The sequence below is a fragment of the Pholis gunnellus genome (genome assembly GCF_910591455.1).
Source record: "Pholis gunnellus genome assembly, chromosome: 21".
Lineage (NCBI taxonomy): Eukaryota > Metazoa > Chordata > Actinopteri > Perciformes > Pholidae > Pholis > Pholis gunnellus.
The window spans coordinates 2,138,758-2,155,837 of NC_136548.1; the positions used below are offsets into that span (position 1 = coordinate 2,138,758).

Consider the following 17,080-nt stretch of genomic DNA (forward strand, 5'->3'; position numbering starts at 1 on the left):
ACAAAGTGTCTCTGCCAGCAATGTTTCTCTGGGTGTCCTCCACATTACAATGCCCCATTTCTGCACTAGGTGGCGCTACTTCCCAACTATTCACTCACGGCTTTTGCGTAACCACAACACTCATGTACAGTAGTTGTTCCACCTCACTCAGCTGATGCGATTATCCCGAACAGTGCAGACAATAATAGATTCCATTATGATAACAACAGCAATGATAGAAGGAAAGGTCTAATCCGTTACTGCCTGTGTGCTGCTGACAGCAAAACAAACACTAATCATCAGAGACTGAATCAGGGAGGAAATGATGCGGATCATTCTGCAGATGACTCTCAATCTTCTGCAGTCAATGTCTGCTGATATATCTGCTACTGTTTATTCACATTAATACTGTACTTTTTAAGTGTGGATGCTAAATAGCTCACAGCCAGTGGAGGACAGTGTTTCTCAAAGTGGAGTCTGGGGACCAAAAAGTGCCCTTCATCTGAACTTTCACTGTTCCAGTTACAGCACAGGCTGCACAGTAGAATTCTTTATCAGTCATGTCTAGTGCTAAATGACAAAGGAATGTAGTTTGCAGTCCAGGTACTGGCCACTCAATCATAATGCACAACTCCAAATAGTTCAGCAAATGAAAGTTACTGTGAGGAACTTATCCCTGGCTATGCCCCTACATGAATCTATTTCTATAGAGTTATTCTTAATGCTTGTCATCGGGGCCTCTGGGTCCGATTGATGAATCAGACTCTGGCGCTTGGAAACACTAGCACATTCATCCAGAACGGGAGACAAAATGAACACAACATGGAAGTTTGTTGTAGTAGCTTTAAATAGGTCAGGTATTGGATTAAGAAGGGAACGTCATCTTTTCAAATAGCTAGCTACTGATGTACCTAGCTACATCCAGCACATGGCCACAATACGGGGACAGGCGTGGGTGGGATGGACGCAGACAGGATGTCAAAAGTCAACTTTCAAAAATAACTTAATCAGAATGTTTCTCTAAAATTATTGTTACAGCTTCAATGTCGGCTGAAAATAATGTTGGACGGAAATGTCACTACCGGGGCGGCTGTGGCTCAGGAGGTAGAGCAGGCATTCCCAGCTCCTCCAGTCTGCATGTCGGAGCGGTGTGTGAGTGTGTGACGGTTTCAATTACAATCTGATGAGCAGGTGGCACCTTGTACTGCAGCCTCTATCATCAGTGTACATGTGTGGGAATACGTGAATTTTGAGTGGTCAGAAGACTAGAAAGGTGTATAAATGCAAGTCCATTTACCATTTAGCATTACTGATGTAAAGCAAAGTTACAGAAATCAGTTTGCTGAAAAGTTTACTGTAAAATACCTTTATAATTAACTAACATTTAGTTTTCCACACTATATTTACATAGTGTCAAGTCACAACATTAGTTACTTTGAGGCAGACTAGACTGTACTCTATGATTTATTACCTCATTATCATTCACTTCAGCAACATGATCTTGAACCTTTTACAGCTGATTTTTGACACTAATACATTTGGTTTCTTTGGAAACGTTGAGTTCCCCGCTAGAATATCTCTGTTTATTCACGGTGACTATGAATTCAAAATTAGGGATGATCTCACTTTGAAGTCGGATGGGGATGAGGTGGAATCTGTTTTTTTAGAGCTCTCTGGTGTCTCTGGTGGAAAGAATGTTATTGTTGGTGCTATCTATCGCCCACCTGATTCTGTCATCAAAGTTTTCAATGACAGTCTGGGCTGTTCTCTTGACCTGATAAACAATGAGGATAAACTTTGTTACATTTTAGGAGATTTCAATATAAACCTTTTTAAAAATCGACTACATACTCCTACTGGGGATTTTCTCAATATTCTTTACTCTAGTTACTTTTTTCCTCTTATTCATAAAGCAACACGAGTTACAGAAAATTCAGTGACTTTGATTGATAACATCTTAACCAATTCTTTGAGTGAAGGATCCAAATCTGGAGTCTTGTATTCCGACTTGTCTGATCATTTCCCCATTTTTCAGTACTCTTTATTCGAGATTAAGAGCGCTAAACATACTAAGACAATGATGCAGAAAAGAATGATGAGCAAATCAAATATTTCATCATTTAAGGATATTCTTACCAGTATTTCATGGGATGATGTATATGTTGAAAATAACGCTGATTTGGCATATCAGAAGTTTATGAAAGTTATTAACCTTAGTTTCAATGATTGTTTTCCAATTTGTAGTTCCACCAAGAAAAGCACTAAAGTTAGTAATCCCTGGTTTACAATACATTTACTGAAACTGCTGAGGAAAAAAAATAAACTGTACAGAAAATATGTTTCTAATCCTACGCCTCTTACTCATGGGGCTTATAAATCCTGTAGAAATAATTACACCCATATCATCAGATCTACAAAAAAGAAATATTATAGTGAAACATTTATGAAGTGCTCAAAAGATATAAAAAACACATGGAAAGTAATAAATCAAGTGTTGCAAAGAGAAAAGACGACCCCAGCGCTTCCTTCAGTCTTTTTGGATGGTGATAATTCTCTTGACAAGCCATTTGATATCGCCCAAAAATTTAATGAATTCTTTGTAAATATTGGTCATGAATTAGCTAACAATATTCCGGCTTGTCATGGGAATCCACTGGATTTCATTCCAACAAATGTCCCTATTATCTCGAATTTTATGCCCCCAAATATTCAAGAAATAAGTGATATAATTGATGATCTTAAAATATCTTCGGCTGGCCATGACAACATTTCTGCATTTCTTGTCAAACAGGTGAAACAGTCAATATTGCAGCCACTTGTTCACATCTTCACCTTGTCTTTGAAAACAGGTGTTGTGCCAGAAGATTTAAAAATTGCTAAAGTTATTCCTTTGTTTAAAGCAGAAAATCCATGTTGTTTTAACAACTATAGACCCATATCTATATTGCCTTGTTTTTCAAAAATACTAGAAAAAATTGTACAAAAAAGGATAATGCTTCATGTCGAGTCTAATTCAATTCTTTACAGACACCAGTATGGTTTCCGTAAAAATCATTCAACTTATATGGCTTTACTTTACGTTGTTGATAAAGTTATTTCTGCACTTGACAATAATGAATTTACCTGCAGTATTTTCTTAGACCTTTCCAAAGCCTTCGATACAGTAAACCATAATATTTTATTGGAAAAGCTGCATAAATATGGATTCCATGACATTGCATACAAATGGTTAAAAGATTATGTCTCCAACAGAAGACAGTTTGTTTGTGTTAAAGGTTGTTATTCAAACAAAGCCAGTCTAATATGTGGGGTTCCACAGGGCTCCATTCTTGGACCATTATTATTCCTTATTTATATCAATGATTTGTCTAATGTGTCAAAAAGCCTTTTTCCGATAATGTTTGCAGATGACACAACCCTACTTCTTTCTCATTCAAATTTCAATTCACTGATTATGGAAGTTAATGCTGGTTTAACTGCCTATGCTACATGGTTCAAATTAAATAAACTATCTTTGAATATTAAAAAATCTAATTTCATTATTTTCAGTGGCAAAAAATCTTACTCTAAGGATTTATCTAAAATTAAAATTGAATCTGTTGAGATGCCTCAAGTGTCATCTACAAAATTCCTAGGAGTTATTATTGATGAGAGTTTAAGTTGGAGTAAACAGATTGACTGTGTTAGTAGAAAAATAAACAAATCTATTGGAATAATAAGTAGGGTTAGACATCTTGTCTCTGCAGACTGTCTACTTATTCTTTATTACAGTATCATTTATCCTTATCTTTCATATTGTAATATAGTTTGGGCAAGTACTTTCCCTACTTCTCTGCAAAAAATGTTGGTCCTCCAGAAACGTTTTGTTAGGATCGCAACCCGATCACAGTCACACTCATCTTCTGCTCCTCTATTTCGGAAATTGCAGATTCTCAATATTTATAACATCAACACTTCCCAAACTTGTGTTTTCATTTATAAGATACTTTCAGGTGAAGGGAATATTCCTGATCATTTCAAGACTTACTACAAATTTAATTCACAGGTTCACTCATACTCAACTCGCCAATCTTCACATCTTCATCCTCCTAAATTACTGACTAGCAGAGGTCAATTTTCAATAAGGTTCAGGGGAACCAAATTATGGAATGACTTTTCCCACTTAGCTAAAAAATGTCTCTCTGTAAAATGTTTCAAAAGGTGCCTAAAAGAACATCTAACTGCGGTCTTGTAACAGTCTTTTATGTATTATTGTTCATGTCTTTCTTGTTTTGGCTGCTACATTACATTTGCAGTTGTTTCACTCATAGGGACTTGTATTGCCATTGCTTATGAGTTACGGCAGGTTTATAATCCTACATCACTGAACAAACACAGGACAATGCTCACTCTCACATCCACACACATGCTCGCACACACTTGACACAATTACATTATTTTTTATCTTATCTTTCATTCTTTCTTCCTTTCTTTCGTTGTAATGTAATGTCTTATTCATACTTTATGTTTGTAATTTTGTAAAATTTTAATATTATATAGGTGGAGGCTTCAAATAAGCCCAGTTGGCTTTCTGCCTCCTCCTGCACTGTGATATTCATTTATCTCTGTTATGTTTGTTTGTTTTGAATTTTCATTGTTTGAATTGTGCAAATAAATAAATAAATAAATAACTCAAATAACAGTTTGTCTGTACAGCGTGATTTTACAGTGACAGATCTACTCGCGGCTCTGTGGGATTTAAGAGGTCAAAAGGAACATAAATTTAATTTTATGAGGACCGTGTGCACTGGCACATCACAAACTTGTAGTGTTTGCCGCTGCTGCAGCACAGTCTACAGTAAACAGGGTCTTCAGGTCAGCTCAGAATATGCATCTATAAATAGAAAGTGAAGTAAAATGGGAAGAAAATGCAAAAGAGCTGCTGTTTATACTGCAGTTCATCACATCAGCCCTCAAACCCTTAAAAAGACTAAATCAATAAATTCCCTTCTTTTAAAGTAAAAGCCAAAAGTAATGAGGTCCATAAAGGGTGATCATGGCCTTAGGTGGTTGATTTAACAGCATAAGGAAATCCCTGCTATAAGGAGACGTCCATGAGGACATGCTGTGTCCAAGGCAGCGAGAGCACGAAGCGATAATGAGTCTTTGTTATGAGCAGACAGATGCCGGGCTTTAGTTGTTTTGGCATCAGTCTCCTCTCTGCTTCCCTCACACTGTAGTCATCATCACTAGCAGCCAGACGCAATGAGCACCGTCAACAACTGCTGCTGTTTTTCTCCCCGGTTGCATAAGCAGCATGGAGGAGGGATGACTCTGTGTGTGTGTGTGTGTGTGTGTGTGAGAGGAGAGCCAGTTTGGATGGAGGCTTGGTACTTGTGTGTGACAGCATGTGGTCGTGCCTGGTTGAGTCATGACATCACACTTGGGCGGAGAGTCTACATCTGGTTACTCTTAGCCAGTCACATTCCTCAGGTCGCACACCTATTAAACACTTTTACAAACACACCCGGCTGCTGCTAATGCTACGCTAATGCTACTTTTCCACCCCGCCTCTTTTCCCCCTCGCACCCTGACATGCATACTGTCAGAAACATATGTGTGTGAATGTAGCCTGATGAGACTGGATTGCCATAGCTTGTTCCTGTCAGCCATGTTCTTTTGCCGGGGTTATCGAGCTCTAAACCAATCAGTGGTGACTGTTGAATCAGTCCCATCAAGGTCAGTCAACATAAGTTGTGGTAGTGGTTGCTAGTGGCACTTAAAGTTCATCATGTCAATCTAATGTGGGCATCGATTTTGAGGTCTGGAATCAGGTTAGAGTGAATGCGCACTGAAAAAAAACATCTGACCTAAAACCAGTAAATAACTATACAAGCTCATGTAGACTAAGACAAAAAACTTAAATCACAGTTTACCACATCAGTCGTTACAATATGTACATTGCAATGTTAATCAAGTCGATGTTTGTGTTGAGCTGAAAGATCTCAGTCTATCCATCTGACTTTTGATACCAAAGAAATAGCACGTGTTGCTAACTCTTTACCTGTTCTGGGTCTTAAAAAGTAACAGCGGCCACTATGGCCACAAGTGGCAATTACAGGATGATGCTAAGGGCCAAAGCGTAGTGACGGCAAACTGACTCAGTAAGTAGTCAGTTACACAACGTCTGTGTAAAGTTTGCTAACATGAGCCACCAAACTCAAGAATCTATCACTCAACCTTGACTTCCTGGAACATATTTCATGTCCCACTGGAACTCAAAGAACACAGCCCTGCTCTGAACTAACTGTTTTTGATCTCAACGCCCACTGAGAGTGCAGCAGGAAAACCCACGAGTGTACTGAATTGAGCAGGGATGTGTTTTATTACTCCTGAATTCAACTTTATAATTGTAAGTGCAAGATTGTGTTATGTCTTTTTTCAAAAGTTTGACATGTATATCAGTCTCTTAATCTAAAAGTCTAAAAGATATGAACAGCAGAATTTCACTCAATAAATCAGCAGAATAAGTCAGATCAAAATATCTCTGTGGTAGATGAAATTACTTTGTGGGTTGGATATGTTTTTGCCGGCAGATTATTAATGTGCATGTACGTGTGTGTATGTCCCCCAAGGACTGTCAAGTTAGTCCACTGCCACGCCTCTCAGAGTCTGGGTGAACACAGACAGTAGAGCGGAGAATGTTCCTGACCCCCCTTCTTCCCTCCTCCAACCCTCTATTAAAAAAACTCACAGTCTGGCTCGAAGTGCTGATAAAGCTCATGACTCATGTGAAAAGACAAACACAGCATCTCGGTTCACAACCAAACTCAAGTGACCGCTTCAATGAAGGGCTAAAGAAACGCGGAGGAGGATATGGATTTATGTCCTTTACTAAACTCTGCTTCTGCCGTCGGTGGAGTCTGACTCGTAGCTGGACTAAAGGCAGCGCTGACACAAAGCACTGCTGATCATCCTCAGATGATCTCTGATAAGATACAATCCTGCAGCTGGTGGGGAAGGAATTCGAGAGGTTGATTGATGAAATCCAGATCCACATATCTACAATACAGACTACTATCGCCTTCCAAAGGTCTTTTCTTTGCTCATTGTATTTTGTCATTGAGATTAACACAAACCTTTGTGCAAACTGATTTAAAGGCAAGGCCAAACAACTCAACTCTTTGGTCAAGAGCATTATATTTTGACAATGCCTGACCAGACTTCCGTGAAATTCATGGTCCCCAGAGGATGATTCCAGTGACTTCAGTGAACAACCAGGTCATAATTCCACCTTTTCTAACACTTTGCTCCATGATGAGGTATCTCAGAGCTTTTACACTTGCTGTGGATACATAGTTCCTCCGAGGATGACTCCTAGTATTATTGATGAAACTCAATCTTTATTTCAGCACAAATTCTACCAAGCAGATTGGAAAGATATTTACCGAACACCATTGGGTGTAATGGCCCTCTGCACAAACTTGACATTCAGCTACATCATGTTGTTTTTTTATGGTGGGGTGTAATAAACACTGAAGCCTTTCGGGGCCACTAGCAGTGAACTACAGTATCTGAGCTATATAGTAATAGCCTTTGCGCTGACGGTCTTATTTGCTTATGTAGCTCATATAGAGCCATCAGTCTTAAATTGGGACTATTTCATCACCAGCTCTTGTAGTGACTTTCAGTAAAAGTGGCTGGTGCTTTGATTGCTTCCTCCATTTTGGAATCTCCAGCTCTCCGTTCACTCAGCAGTCAGCCCTGTCAAAACGGTTTGCCATCAATCTAGTGAGTACAAAGTATGCTCAGGGATGCTTACCTGTACTGTTTCACTGTACAGAAGAGTTTTAGTGACACTTAAAAGCTTTGCATTTTATAAATGACAATTTTAAAAATAGAAATTGGAAGCACTTATCATAATTACCTGTATTAACAGTGTATGATCTGTTTTAGCAGTCAACATATGGTCACTCCATATGTTTTACATTCACAAACATTGCTGGGCAGTGCTCTCTGCTTCCTTAAACAACAAACACCTGAGTGAGACTTTGACCCCACAGTGACCTGCAGTGTGACCTTTGACCCCTGGCTCTGACCTGCTTGTGTGGATTTCCTGCGGGCCTTCTTGATGTCTTCTTCAATTTTGTTGCCGAGTTTGATCTCCAGCTGCTGCGTCTTCAACTCCAGCTCTTTCTGTCTGTCAGCCAGTGCTTTACGGGCCTGCCGGAGGTAGAGTAAGGGACCGGAGTCACAGACACGCTCAGATCTCACAGTTGCACGGATGAACTCTTTTATCCTAAAGCAGGACGCCCTTCTATTGTCCTACTTTCAGTAAATTGCCTGCTTTTACATTTTTAGCTTAGTTTCAGGCAAAAAACTTTTCCCCCTTCAAACATAAACAAACATTTTCTAATTAAAGTGATAAAGTTTGTAGCTAGTATAATGTTACAGTCTGCTTCTATTCATCACAGTGATAATGCCCTCTGCTATGCACTGTCTCGGTATTCATCCATAGCCAGAATCTTACTTCCTGTCCTGCTTTAAATGCTCAATTGTCCATCAGACAAGTTCATCAGAGAGAAACTGTTTTGACAGATGATGTGAGACAGATTTGCAGTTGCCTTCAGGCTTCAGCCAATTACTTTTCATTGTATGTATACAAAAAGCAGGAAACATTCCAAGGACGGGAAACAGCCGTCTGCTTATGGAGGAGATGTGGAATTTTAATCACCAGCAAGATGGTTCCTGAAATCTTGCTGCTGCCGAGTACAAGGACAGAACATTGTTACATTAGAGTTGCTGTGCTTGTTCTTATATCTGTATGTGTCGGTGTGTACCTTCTCCACCGCTGCATAGCGACCAACCAGTTGCTTCCGTAGGTCGGCGATGTGATGGTCGAACCTCTTCATGTCCTTCTTAAAGTTCTCCCTGAAGGCCAGAAAAGGCTTCTCCACTTCACTCTGGAGCTGCTCAAAACAAAAAATACCAATAATTCAATGCTGACCAGCAGAAGATCATACAAGAGGACCTCAGGAAGGTTTGTTGTTGCGGAAGCCCCCAGCAAGAGCACCAGGCTTTGGAATAAAAATGTACCAGGTCCGTCATGTGATGCCATTGGGCCCAAAAATACTTTTTCCCATAAACTTATATTGGGAGAGACACGTCTGTAACTCAACGGATCAATTTTCTTTTAGGTAAATCAACTTTCCAGTATGAACACTTGATTAGCCCTTTATTATTTATTTATGCCATTAGGTCTTACAAGTTGTAAAATGCACTGATAGCCAAATACAGGGTTATTTTCCTCCTTCCTTTCATGTGAATGAGAACGAGGCTGGAGCAAGGGCTGGGAGGAAGGGTAAAGGAAACATTCAGCGCATGATCTATGGGCCCATGGATGCGGAAGATTGCCCGAATATAATTTTATCTTAGTTATATACTCGGAAGTCAAACCTGTTTTGCTTAATAACTGAGCAACTTTCATAGGAATGAACAGGGTGCAGCCTGAAACGCTGTATCCAGTTCTCTTTATACACCCATGCCAGTTCCCCATCAATAAACCCCGTTAGCTGTCAGCACTGTTGCCTTCGTTTACACTGGTAGCGCTGCTAGCATTGTTAGCTGCAAGCTGTCGGCTCAGCCATCGCCATGTGTAGAGCCGTGAAAAGGCACTAGATATGCACTGAAATAAAAGATTATGAATATTTATGGTCTTATTAAATATTTCCTGCTCAGGATGAGAAGGTAACATCTGTAACTTATGTTTAAATGATATCAGTTACTGTAACTTCAGGGAGGAATAAAATATGACCTCAGTGACAAAAAGCTAAACGTTAAATTCAACTGTACTCATGTTAAAAGGCTAACATTAACTTCAAACATTTCTGAAGACTCAAGATGAAGGTATATTATCTGAGCTTAAAGAACAACTATTAGCTTATCCCTATAGCATTCTATACTGCATAAATTAGCCCAGCGGCTAGCAGACTCATATCTTCTCTTACTTGGTTCAGGTCAGTGCATTTACCGACAGAGCAATGAGTTAGCGTACTACCAAGTGTTTGAATGCCGTCACTCTGCTCTCTCTCACACACACAGTGTGTGCGAAGCCCTGCCCTCGATAAAACAGAGAAGAGGAGAGGAGAGCAACTAGGGAATCACTGAGTGAGCAACTTTCATTGGAATAAATGGGCACAATATCCAGTTCTCTAAATACATCCATGCTTCACTCTGGGTGTCCACAAGAGTGAGGTCTGAAAGCTTTGCATTTTCTGAGGCAAAACACATTGTCAGTATGAGCTTGTTTGTCTGATAGACTCACACTGATGCTGAAATAAAGTAGACCAGGGCTGTATTCGGCTCCTCAGCTCATCACATTCAGTTGAACAGTGTCATGTGAGGATAGCCTGTTTGCAACAAGACAAATATACTCTTTACTGTTCAGATATATCTGAGAAAATGATAGCTGCATCTATTACAACTAATGACAGTGGTGCTGCATGCAAATGTGTGCTGTTAGAAGAGAGAACCCTAAGCGTTGAATGACAACATAAATCCACACACAGATACAGTAAGTCTTCAGGCATACAAAGTGGTGTTGAAGTTAAATTAACTTCATTTTTCCAGCTGCAAGTCATGAAAATAATTATTTTCATTTCAGTAATGATGTTATCGATCAAAAATGGAAGTCACTTTAATCCCCCTCTCTATATATCTGATTTAATTATCCCAAAAACATAATTAGTTCCATTTCCTGTAGTCACTTTCAACATTATGTCATCATCCTCTAACAATGAGCTAGTTTAGAAGATGAATGGTAAGATATTTGGAGCCAAACAAGAACCAGAACATTATATTTCAACATTGCTTGGCTTCCTTTCAGATTTGCCCAGATTTCAAAAAGTTAAGGAAATGTAAATGACACGCAGAATGAAATCTTACTGCTCCGGGAATGTGACACGATAGTATTCTTTTTTAAATGAGAAACTTGTGAATAGCAAGCCCGTCCCTGATTATATGATCCTAATAAGTGATGTGGTGTTCAGTGATGAATGAGATCTACAGCTCCATCCTGCAGTCACATTGGAAACAATCATTCAAAGTTCATTTCCACTCAGATCCTTCCCTCTCATTCAAGGACCTGGAACCGTGCCGCACATCTGTGCATCTCTGGAGGATAACATCACTGGCTCCATTTCCTCCATCGGTCCAGCTGTGATCCTGGCCTGGCCATTTTTCGTCTTCCTTCGTCCCTCTCTCAACTTCCAAGACAAAACCATAACACTCACACTTCACAACCCTAAAATTAGGAGCAGTTCCCCTCGAAGTCAGTGGTGGAGGTGAAACGTTGAGCTGAAGATTCTAAATTCAGCAAAAATGCAAAACAAGTGCTGGATTCTCAGTATCAGTAAACCCTGACTGGAGGATCAGAATATATACTGGGGAGAATTCTTATTATGTAAAAAGAATGATGTCAAAATACATTTTCTATATAATATGCAACGAGGAAAGAGGGATGAGGCGACCTTGGTACACATGAACATGATTTTAGCTGTGGGCATCCAGCAGGTGGCTGTTTCTGGGTGGAGAAAAGTGTGATAAATTACCTTTGAGGAGAACTTTAGGTGAACCTCAGCTTCGTCTGCTAGGCTCCTCTTCAACTGGGCCCAAGCCTCCCCCAGAGTCCTGAGACCAGATAAGAAGGAGGCTGTTTAATATCTTACACAAGAAAGGACCACACACACTTTTACATAAAGACATGCAGGGAGAGCAGAAAGTGTATCACACACACACACACACACACACACACACACACACACACACACAGATGGGGTTCAGCAACAGTGTCAGTGCAAAAGTTCACGGATACACAAGTAACCAGTAAATCTAGAGAGCTGAGCTTGAGGTCCACAGCCAGTTCAACAGATGATTAGGACGTATGGGACATGAGATACGGCTCTCAGCTTTTCAACACAGCTGGGGGCAATAACACCGAGAGGGCCCGTATTGTTTTGTTGATAAGCATTCAAATTAAGTTAGCCGATGCATATTGTGAAATAATTATACATAAGTTGTCTTTTAAATAGGCCACATGTCTGTTTGGATATGAAGAAAGTGAATGATTGATAATTAGCTTTGAGGCAGGAAGCCTGTAAAACAATCATCCAGCAGGCACACAGTCACAGCCACCGGGCTTTAGGTCCAGGACTGACAGGGTTTATGGGGAAGCGGGTTACTTCAAAGCATCGCTCCGAATACAGGACATGTGTGGAATTCCCTCAGCCTCTCACCCAAAACATTCCTGACACAGTATAAAGTCTAGCACACATCAGAAATGGGTCTAAACGTTTGTTTTTATAATCAAATTGTGAACTATTTTCACATCTTATGGTTGATGATTACCTTTTGTAAATCTGTGGGAAAAATGACATTACAGGACATTTTGCAATACAGTTAGACTAAAAGTGTCCACAGATATTAAACATTGTCCTCAGGGACTGGCAGGTTCACAATTGGTGCTTGTAACTTCAATGTCACACACAGTGTTCAGAGAATGTTCAATTACAGTTTCTCCACTCAGATAAAGAGACCACATTTGTGCCCGGTGTCATTTTTGTCATATTCAGTTTTTTTGACAGATCTGCAAATTCTTTTTTTCTACAAATATTGTGAACACATTCACACATTGATTTTTTGATTTGCATGTTCATACATTCAGGTCCAAATGTCTCCACAGTTTCAGAAAAGTGATATGCAAATGCATGACATACATTGCTTACACAGCATAATAAGGACAGCCAGACGAGAGACTTGCATATGATTTATGTTTTACCCAGGAGACATAGTGGTTTGGTTGGAATGAAGAGAGTTGTAAGAATAGCTAGAACAAAGGATAGAGTGCCACCTACAGAAACCTAAAATGGACTTTTCTGTTACCCAGCAAAACAGAATGTGTGTCTCCTTCAGGTCTAACACACATGTTGGATGTATTTTCCTTCCTTAGTCAACATTTTCAAAGTCAGTGTTTCTTAAGTTCACATTAACATTCACTCATTAACACATCACATTTTAAGCTTGTGAAGATGTTATTTCATGGCATCTATAATGTGGTTTACTCGGGCCACTTTATACAGGTACAGTACAGTATGTTCTCTACGTAGAAAACCTTTTGTTCATTCCTCATGATTCCAAGCTGCAAAAGTTGCACCACGTTAAATGCTATTCACACAGTAAATTCCATCTGTCATGTCCCCACTGTCTCACAGTCCCTAGTGACACACAGTCACTTACCAACAAAATACTGTTTTGAAAATACAACGCAGGGGAAATTAATCTCCTGCCATGTTCTCCCTGGATTCAACAGAACTGATGCAGTGGTACCAAACAAATGGTAACTTCAGGACGGCTGGTTCTGGGCCGCGGCCGGTCCGACGGTAGGAACTGACCAACAAAACAACGATTGTCCCGTCTGACAACAGAGCTGGCCTGAGGGAGAGAATAATGAAAGTATTGTGTTGCACTTTTCTGGGTGTGGGCAGACTGAGCCGGATGGCATAATCTGGATTCTATATGGGACAATTCCATCCCACTCTAGTCCTCTATTCCCATGCTAAAATGAACAGGGGGTATTTCACATGCACGTAAACAGTGCTGGGGAGGGTAAGCCTAGCTAAAGCTGGTCTGCACGCTGTCTCATTGGCACGTTCGCCCACTTTCTTGGTTTTGTATAAATGTGAACAAACTAATCTTTTAACTGAAGTTAAAGTGAGCCTATATAACTTTTGCTGAATGCAGAATGTACCACCACAGTAGATCCAGTAAAAGTAGTGCTAGCTAAAATTAGCCACCATATGGTCTGTTTAGTAAGGTAGTCCAACTCACCCTAAACTGCATGCATTCTATTTATTCTGAAACACATGTAAGCACATTACTGGCAGTAACTTTATGACTTTTCCTCTTGAAACTGCTTCTAGTCTGATGTTGTGATGCTGCAGTGACATTTTGTCCTGTTGCTACGCACTCTCACTGTGTCCTGAAGGAATCTCTTAATAAAGATGAGTTTAATAACGGCATCCGTACAAATCACAGCTTCTTCTCTTTGTGGGTGTCTTTAGCCGTCCGTGCCCCGCTCAGCTTCCTGTCAGCTTACTTTCCATGTTCCTGAGTTCCCTCGGAGAATCAGACAAAGCCTTGCCCTCAGCATGATAACACTCTGCTGTCAGACTGGAGACAAGAGGAGAGGTAGCAAGCTCTTTTTCCCTGCAGGGTTTCCCTTCATTCCCTTTCCCCCGCAACCCCCAACACATACAACTAAATGTCTGCCTCCTCATCTTCACTCTTCCTCTCCTCCTTTATTCTGTACCTCCCTTCTCCCCCTCTCCGCTCCTCTGCTCTTTCTTAATAGCTGAAGTATGCTGCAGGACAGAGATGAAAGCATCTAGTGATTTACAGGAAGGCCATACTGTTTCACAGCATCACTGACAGGGCCTCCAGCCCCACACTCACACCAGGATGTCTCGCCTGACCGCCTAGTTGACTGCCTAGCTCGCCTAGGAGCTGTCTGCCTGACCGGCTAATTGACCGACTCATTTGACATTGGTGTTTATTTCCACCTAGACCAGACTTTAAAGTTAGATTATGCAACTTCTAAAAGAGGAAATAACAACTTCTCACTCTTTTAAATGAAAAGATGTATTCATGAGCATTGCACACACGTGTTTAGTTCAGCAAATTGCTTCAGCCTGACTTGGCTGTGTATGACCAGTAGTTAATGCTAATGTTAGCAAATTTGCAGCCTTTTCTAAATCAGGTGTACGATTCACGAAAGCCCTAAATAGAATACATTACCCAGCGGCACTGGGCTACATGACGCAAGCTAGCTTTTCTGTTTCCACTCTTGCTTTGTCTATGGCTAAAGGCCTACAGTACATAATGTTAGTAACATTATACTATTTGCCTGTCTCCAACAGAGCAACACAAAGAGAACAGGTACAAAGCTGGTACAGAGTCAGACAGCGACACAATAAAGTTTCAAATTCTAACCAACCAGCACTAAATACAAACCAGGAGCAACCTAATAAAGCAAATGTTTCTATGTGTAACGTAATCCAGCACTACTCTTTGCAGCAAGAGCTTATCGATGTAGCATCAAAAAAAGCACATGCTACAGTCACCTCGAGCCCACAGCAGCCAGCTACGATGTTACCTTTGGTCTAGTCCAGGGGTCGGCAACCTTTACTATCCAAAGAGACATTTTGCCCTATTTTCCACCAAATAAAATTTGTCTGGAGCCGCAAAAGCTATTTGATGTCACAGCTTATAAAGTTGTATATATAGTTATATTATATATACAAAAACTATAGTTTGTTGTATTCATGAAATTATACAATTCTTGACATTTTATTGCTATTTTACCTGTTATAACAATATCAAACTCTTATGAAGAGGAGAGTTTGCTGCAGCAGTTGAGGAATCGCTCTTTGTCGTTCATCTCCAGCGTGATACTTTTCAGCAAATGTGTGTGCTTGTTCTGGAAGTGACTTTCAACAATATATTTGTTGTTGTTTCCTAATTTCTCGCCACATTTCAAGCATACAAGGTAAAACAGCATCATTGGCAGTGAAAGCAAATGACTTGATTTATCCATTGATAGTTTACTGAGGGCGGGAGTCTGCAAATCATGATCAGCCACCTGCAGGGAAAGGCGCCTGACAGCGACGTAATAGGATGTGACGCACATTTTAGTTGACAAAATATTAAAACATTTTTTATTTTCAGTGACACAGTATCACCTCAGACTCCAAGATAAGAGGTGTTCCCTTTGAAAGATTGTCTACAGTGCAAAAAATAAAATAAAACTTATTTATTTCCATGTTATTTTTTGTGAAAGCCTGAGACCATGTCCACACTACTACGTTGTTGTTTTGCTACGCTTACACTGAGCGTCCACACTGCGCCGGAGTTTTCAAGAACCGAAAACGGAGGAGTTTGAAAACTCCGGGGTTACCTCTTTGTGTGGACGCTCGTAAACGCATAAGTTTAGAAACGATGGCGTAGACGCCCAAGTTCGGTACTTGATTGGTTCTTAGCAGTCACGACGTGTCCTTCCCTGATTCGTCACGCCCATATCACGTGACCGTTACCCAGAAACTCACAAACATGAGCATGCCCAGTGTACGTGAATAGTCACGCGATATTAGTTTTCAGGCGTTTTAGTCTGGACGGAGATCATTTCGAAAACGATGCTGAAACGCTGTGTGGACGGAGATTGTTTTTGTTTGTTAAAACGTATTAGTGTGGATGTAGCCTCAGGGAGCCGCAACAGAGGGGCTGAAGAGCCGCATGCGGCTCCGGAGCCGCGGGTTGCCGACCCTTGGTCTAGATGAACAACCAGAGTCTGGCTGTTTTTTAAAGCAGCAACCAGCGGAATAGGAAGCTATTCACCTAGTTCTGAATGCACATCTGACCCCAAGACCTGCTACAGCCTTTTCTAAATACTCGTATTCTTCTCTTTAAAATACATTTATGTGATGAACATTAGCAAAATCTACTCGTATTAATAGTGAGAAAGGAGAGTTCTTTTTTTCCACTTTAAGCACTGTGTCACACTGTGTAGCACAGCTGTCAAAATCAACAGTCTTCCATTGCCTTACATGAGCATGGACTTTGGCCAATCCTAGCGCTTGCATGCTACGCAGGGCGTAAAAAAAGCAGTGGGCTTCATAAGAAAACGTAATTGTCACTTGCACAGTGGCCATCGTCAGCAAAAGCTGCAAGGTCACTTTATTGGAAAGACTCAGCTCTAAAAATAAAAACATATTCAATTTGCAATGATTTCAAACACAGAAGCAATTATCACATTTGAGAAGCTGGAACCAGAGAATTTTTGACTTTTTTGCTTTGTTTCTTTACAGCCATTTGTTTCCCAGATTGTCAATCATCTGATCCTAAATCTCCACAGATTTATAGCTGTTGTTCTGCAGCTGACTTTGACCTTTAACCCTCTTGGAAAGAAATAGCCCTCTATGGTGCAATAAAGTATCGCATTCATATTATTACAAAATATGCTGAGGAGGTAGAAGCCCAAAAACACATAATTTACAGCCTCCTCATCTCTAGA

At 40.3% G+C, this 17,080-nt stretch overlaps 1 protein-coding gene across 1 annotated transcript in view; it reads right to left on the bottom strand.

Moving 5' to 3' along the window:
• Positions 1-17,080, bottom strand: part of gas7b (growth arrest-specific 7b) — a 62,797-nt gene that overhangs the window by 3,459 nt on the left and 42,258 nt on the right. Inside the window, exons 9-11 of the mRNA XM_079182389.1 lie at positions 11,568-11,646; positions 8,799-8,927; positions 8,058-8,181 (exon numbers count right to left, since the gene is read on the bottom strand). Coding sequence (XP_079038515.1) covers positions 8,058-8,181; positions 8,799-8,927; positions 11,568-11,646 — 332 coding nt within the window. The remainder of the gene's footprint in view (positions 1-8,057; positions 8,182-8,798; positions 8,928-11,567; positions 11,647-17,080) is intronic.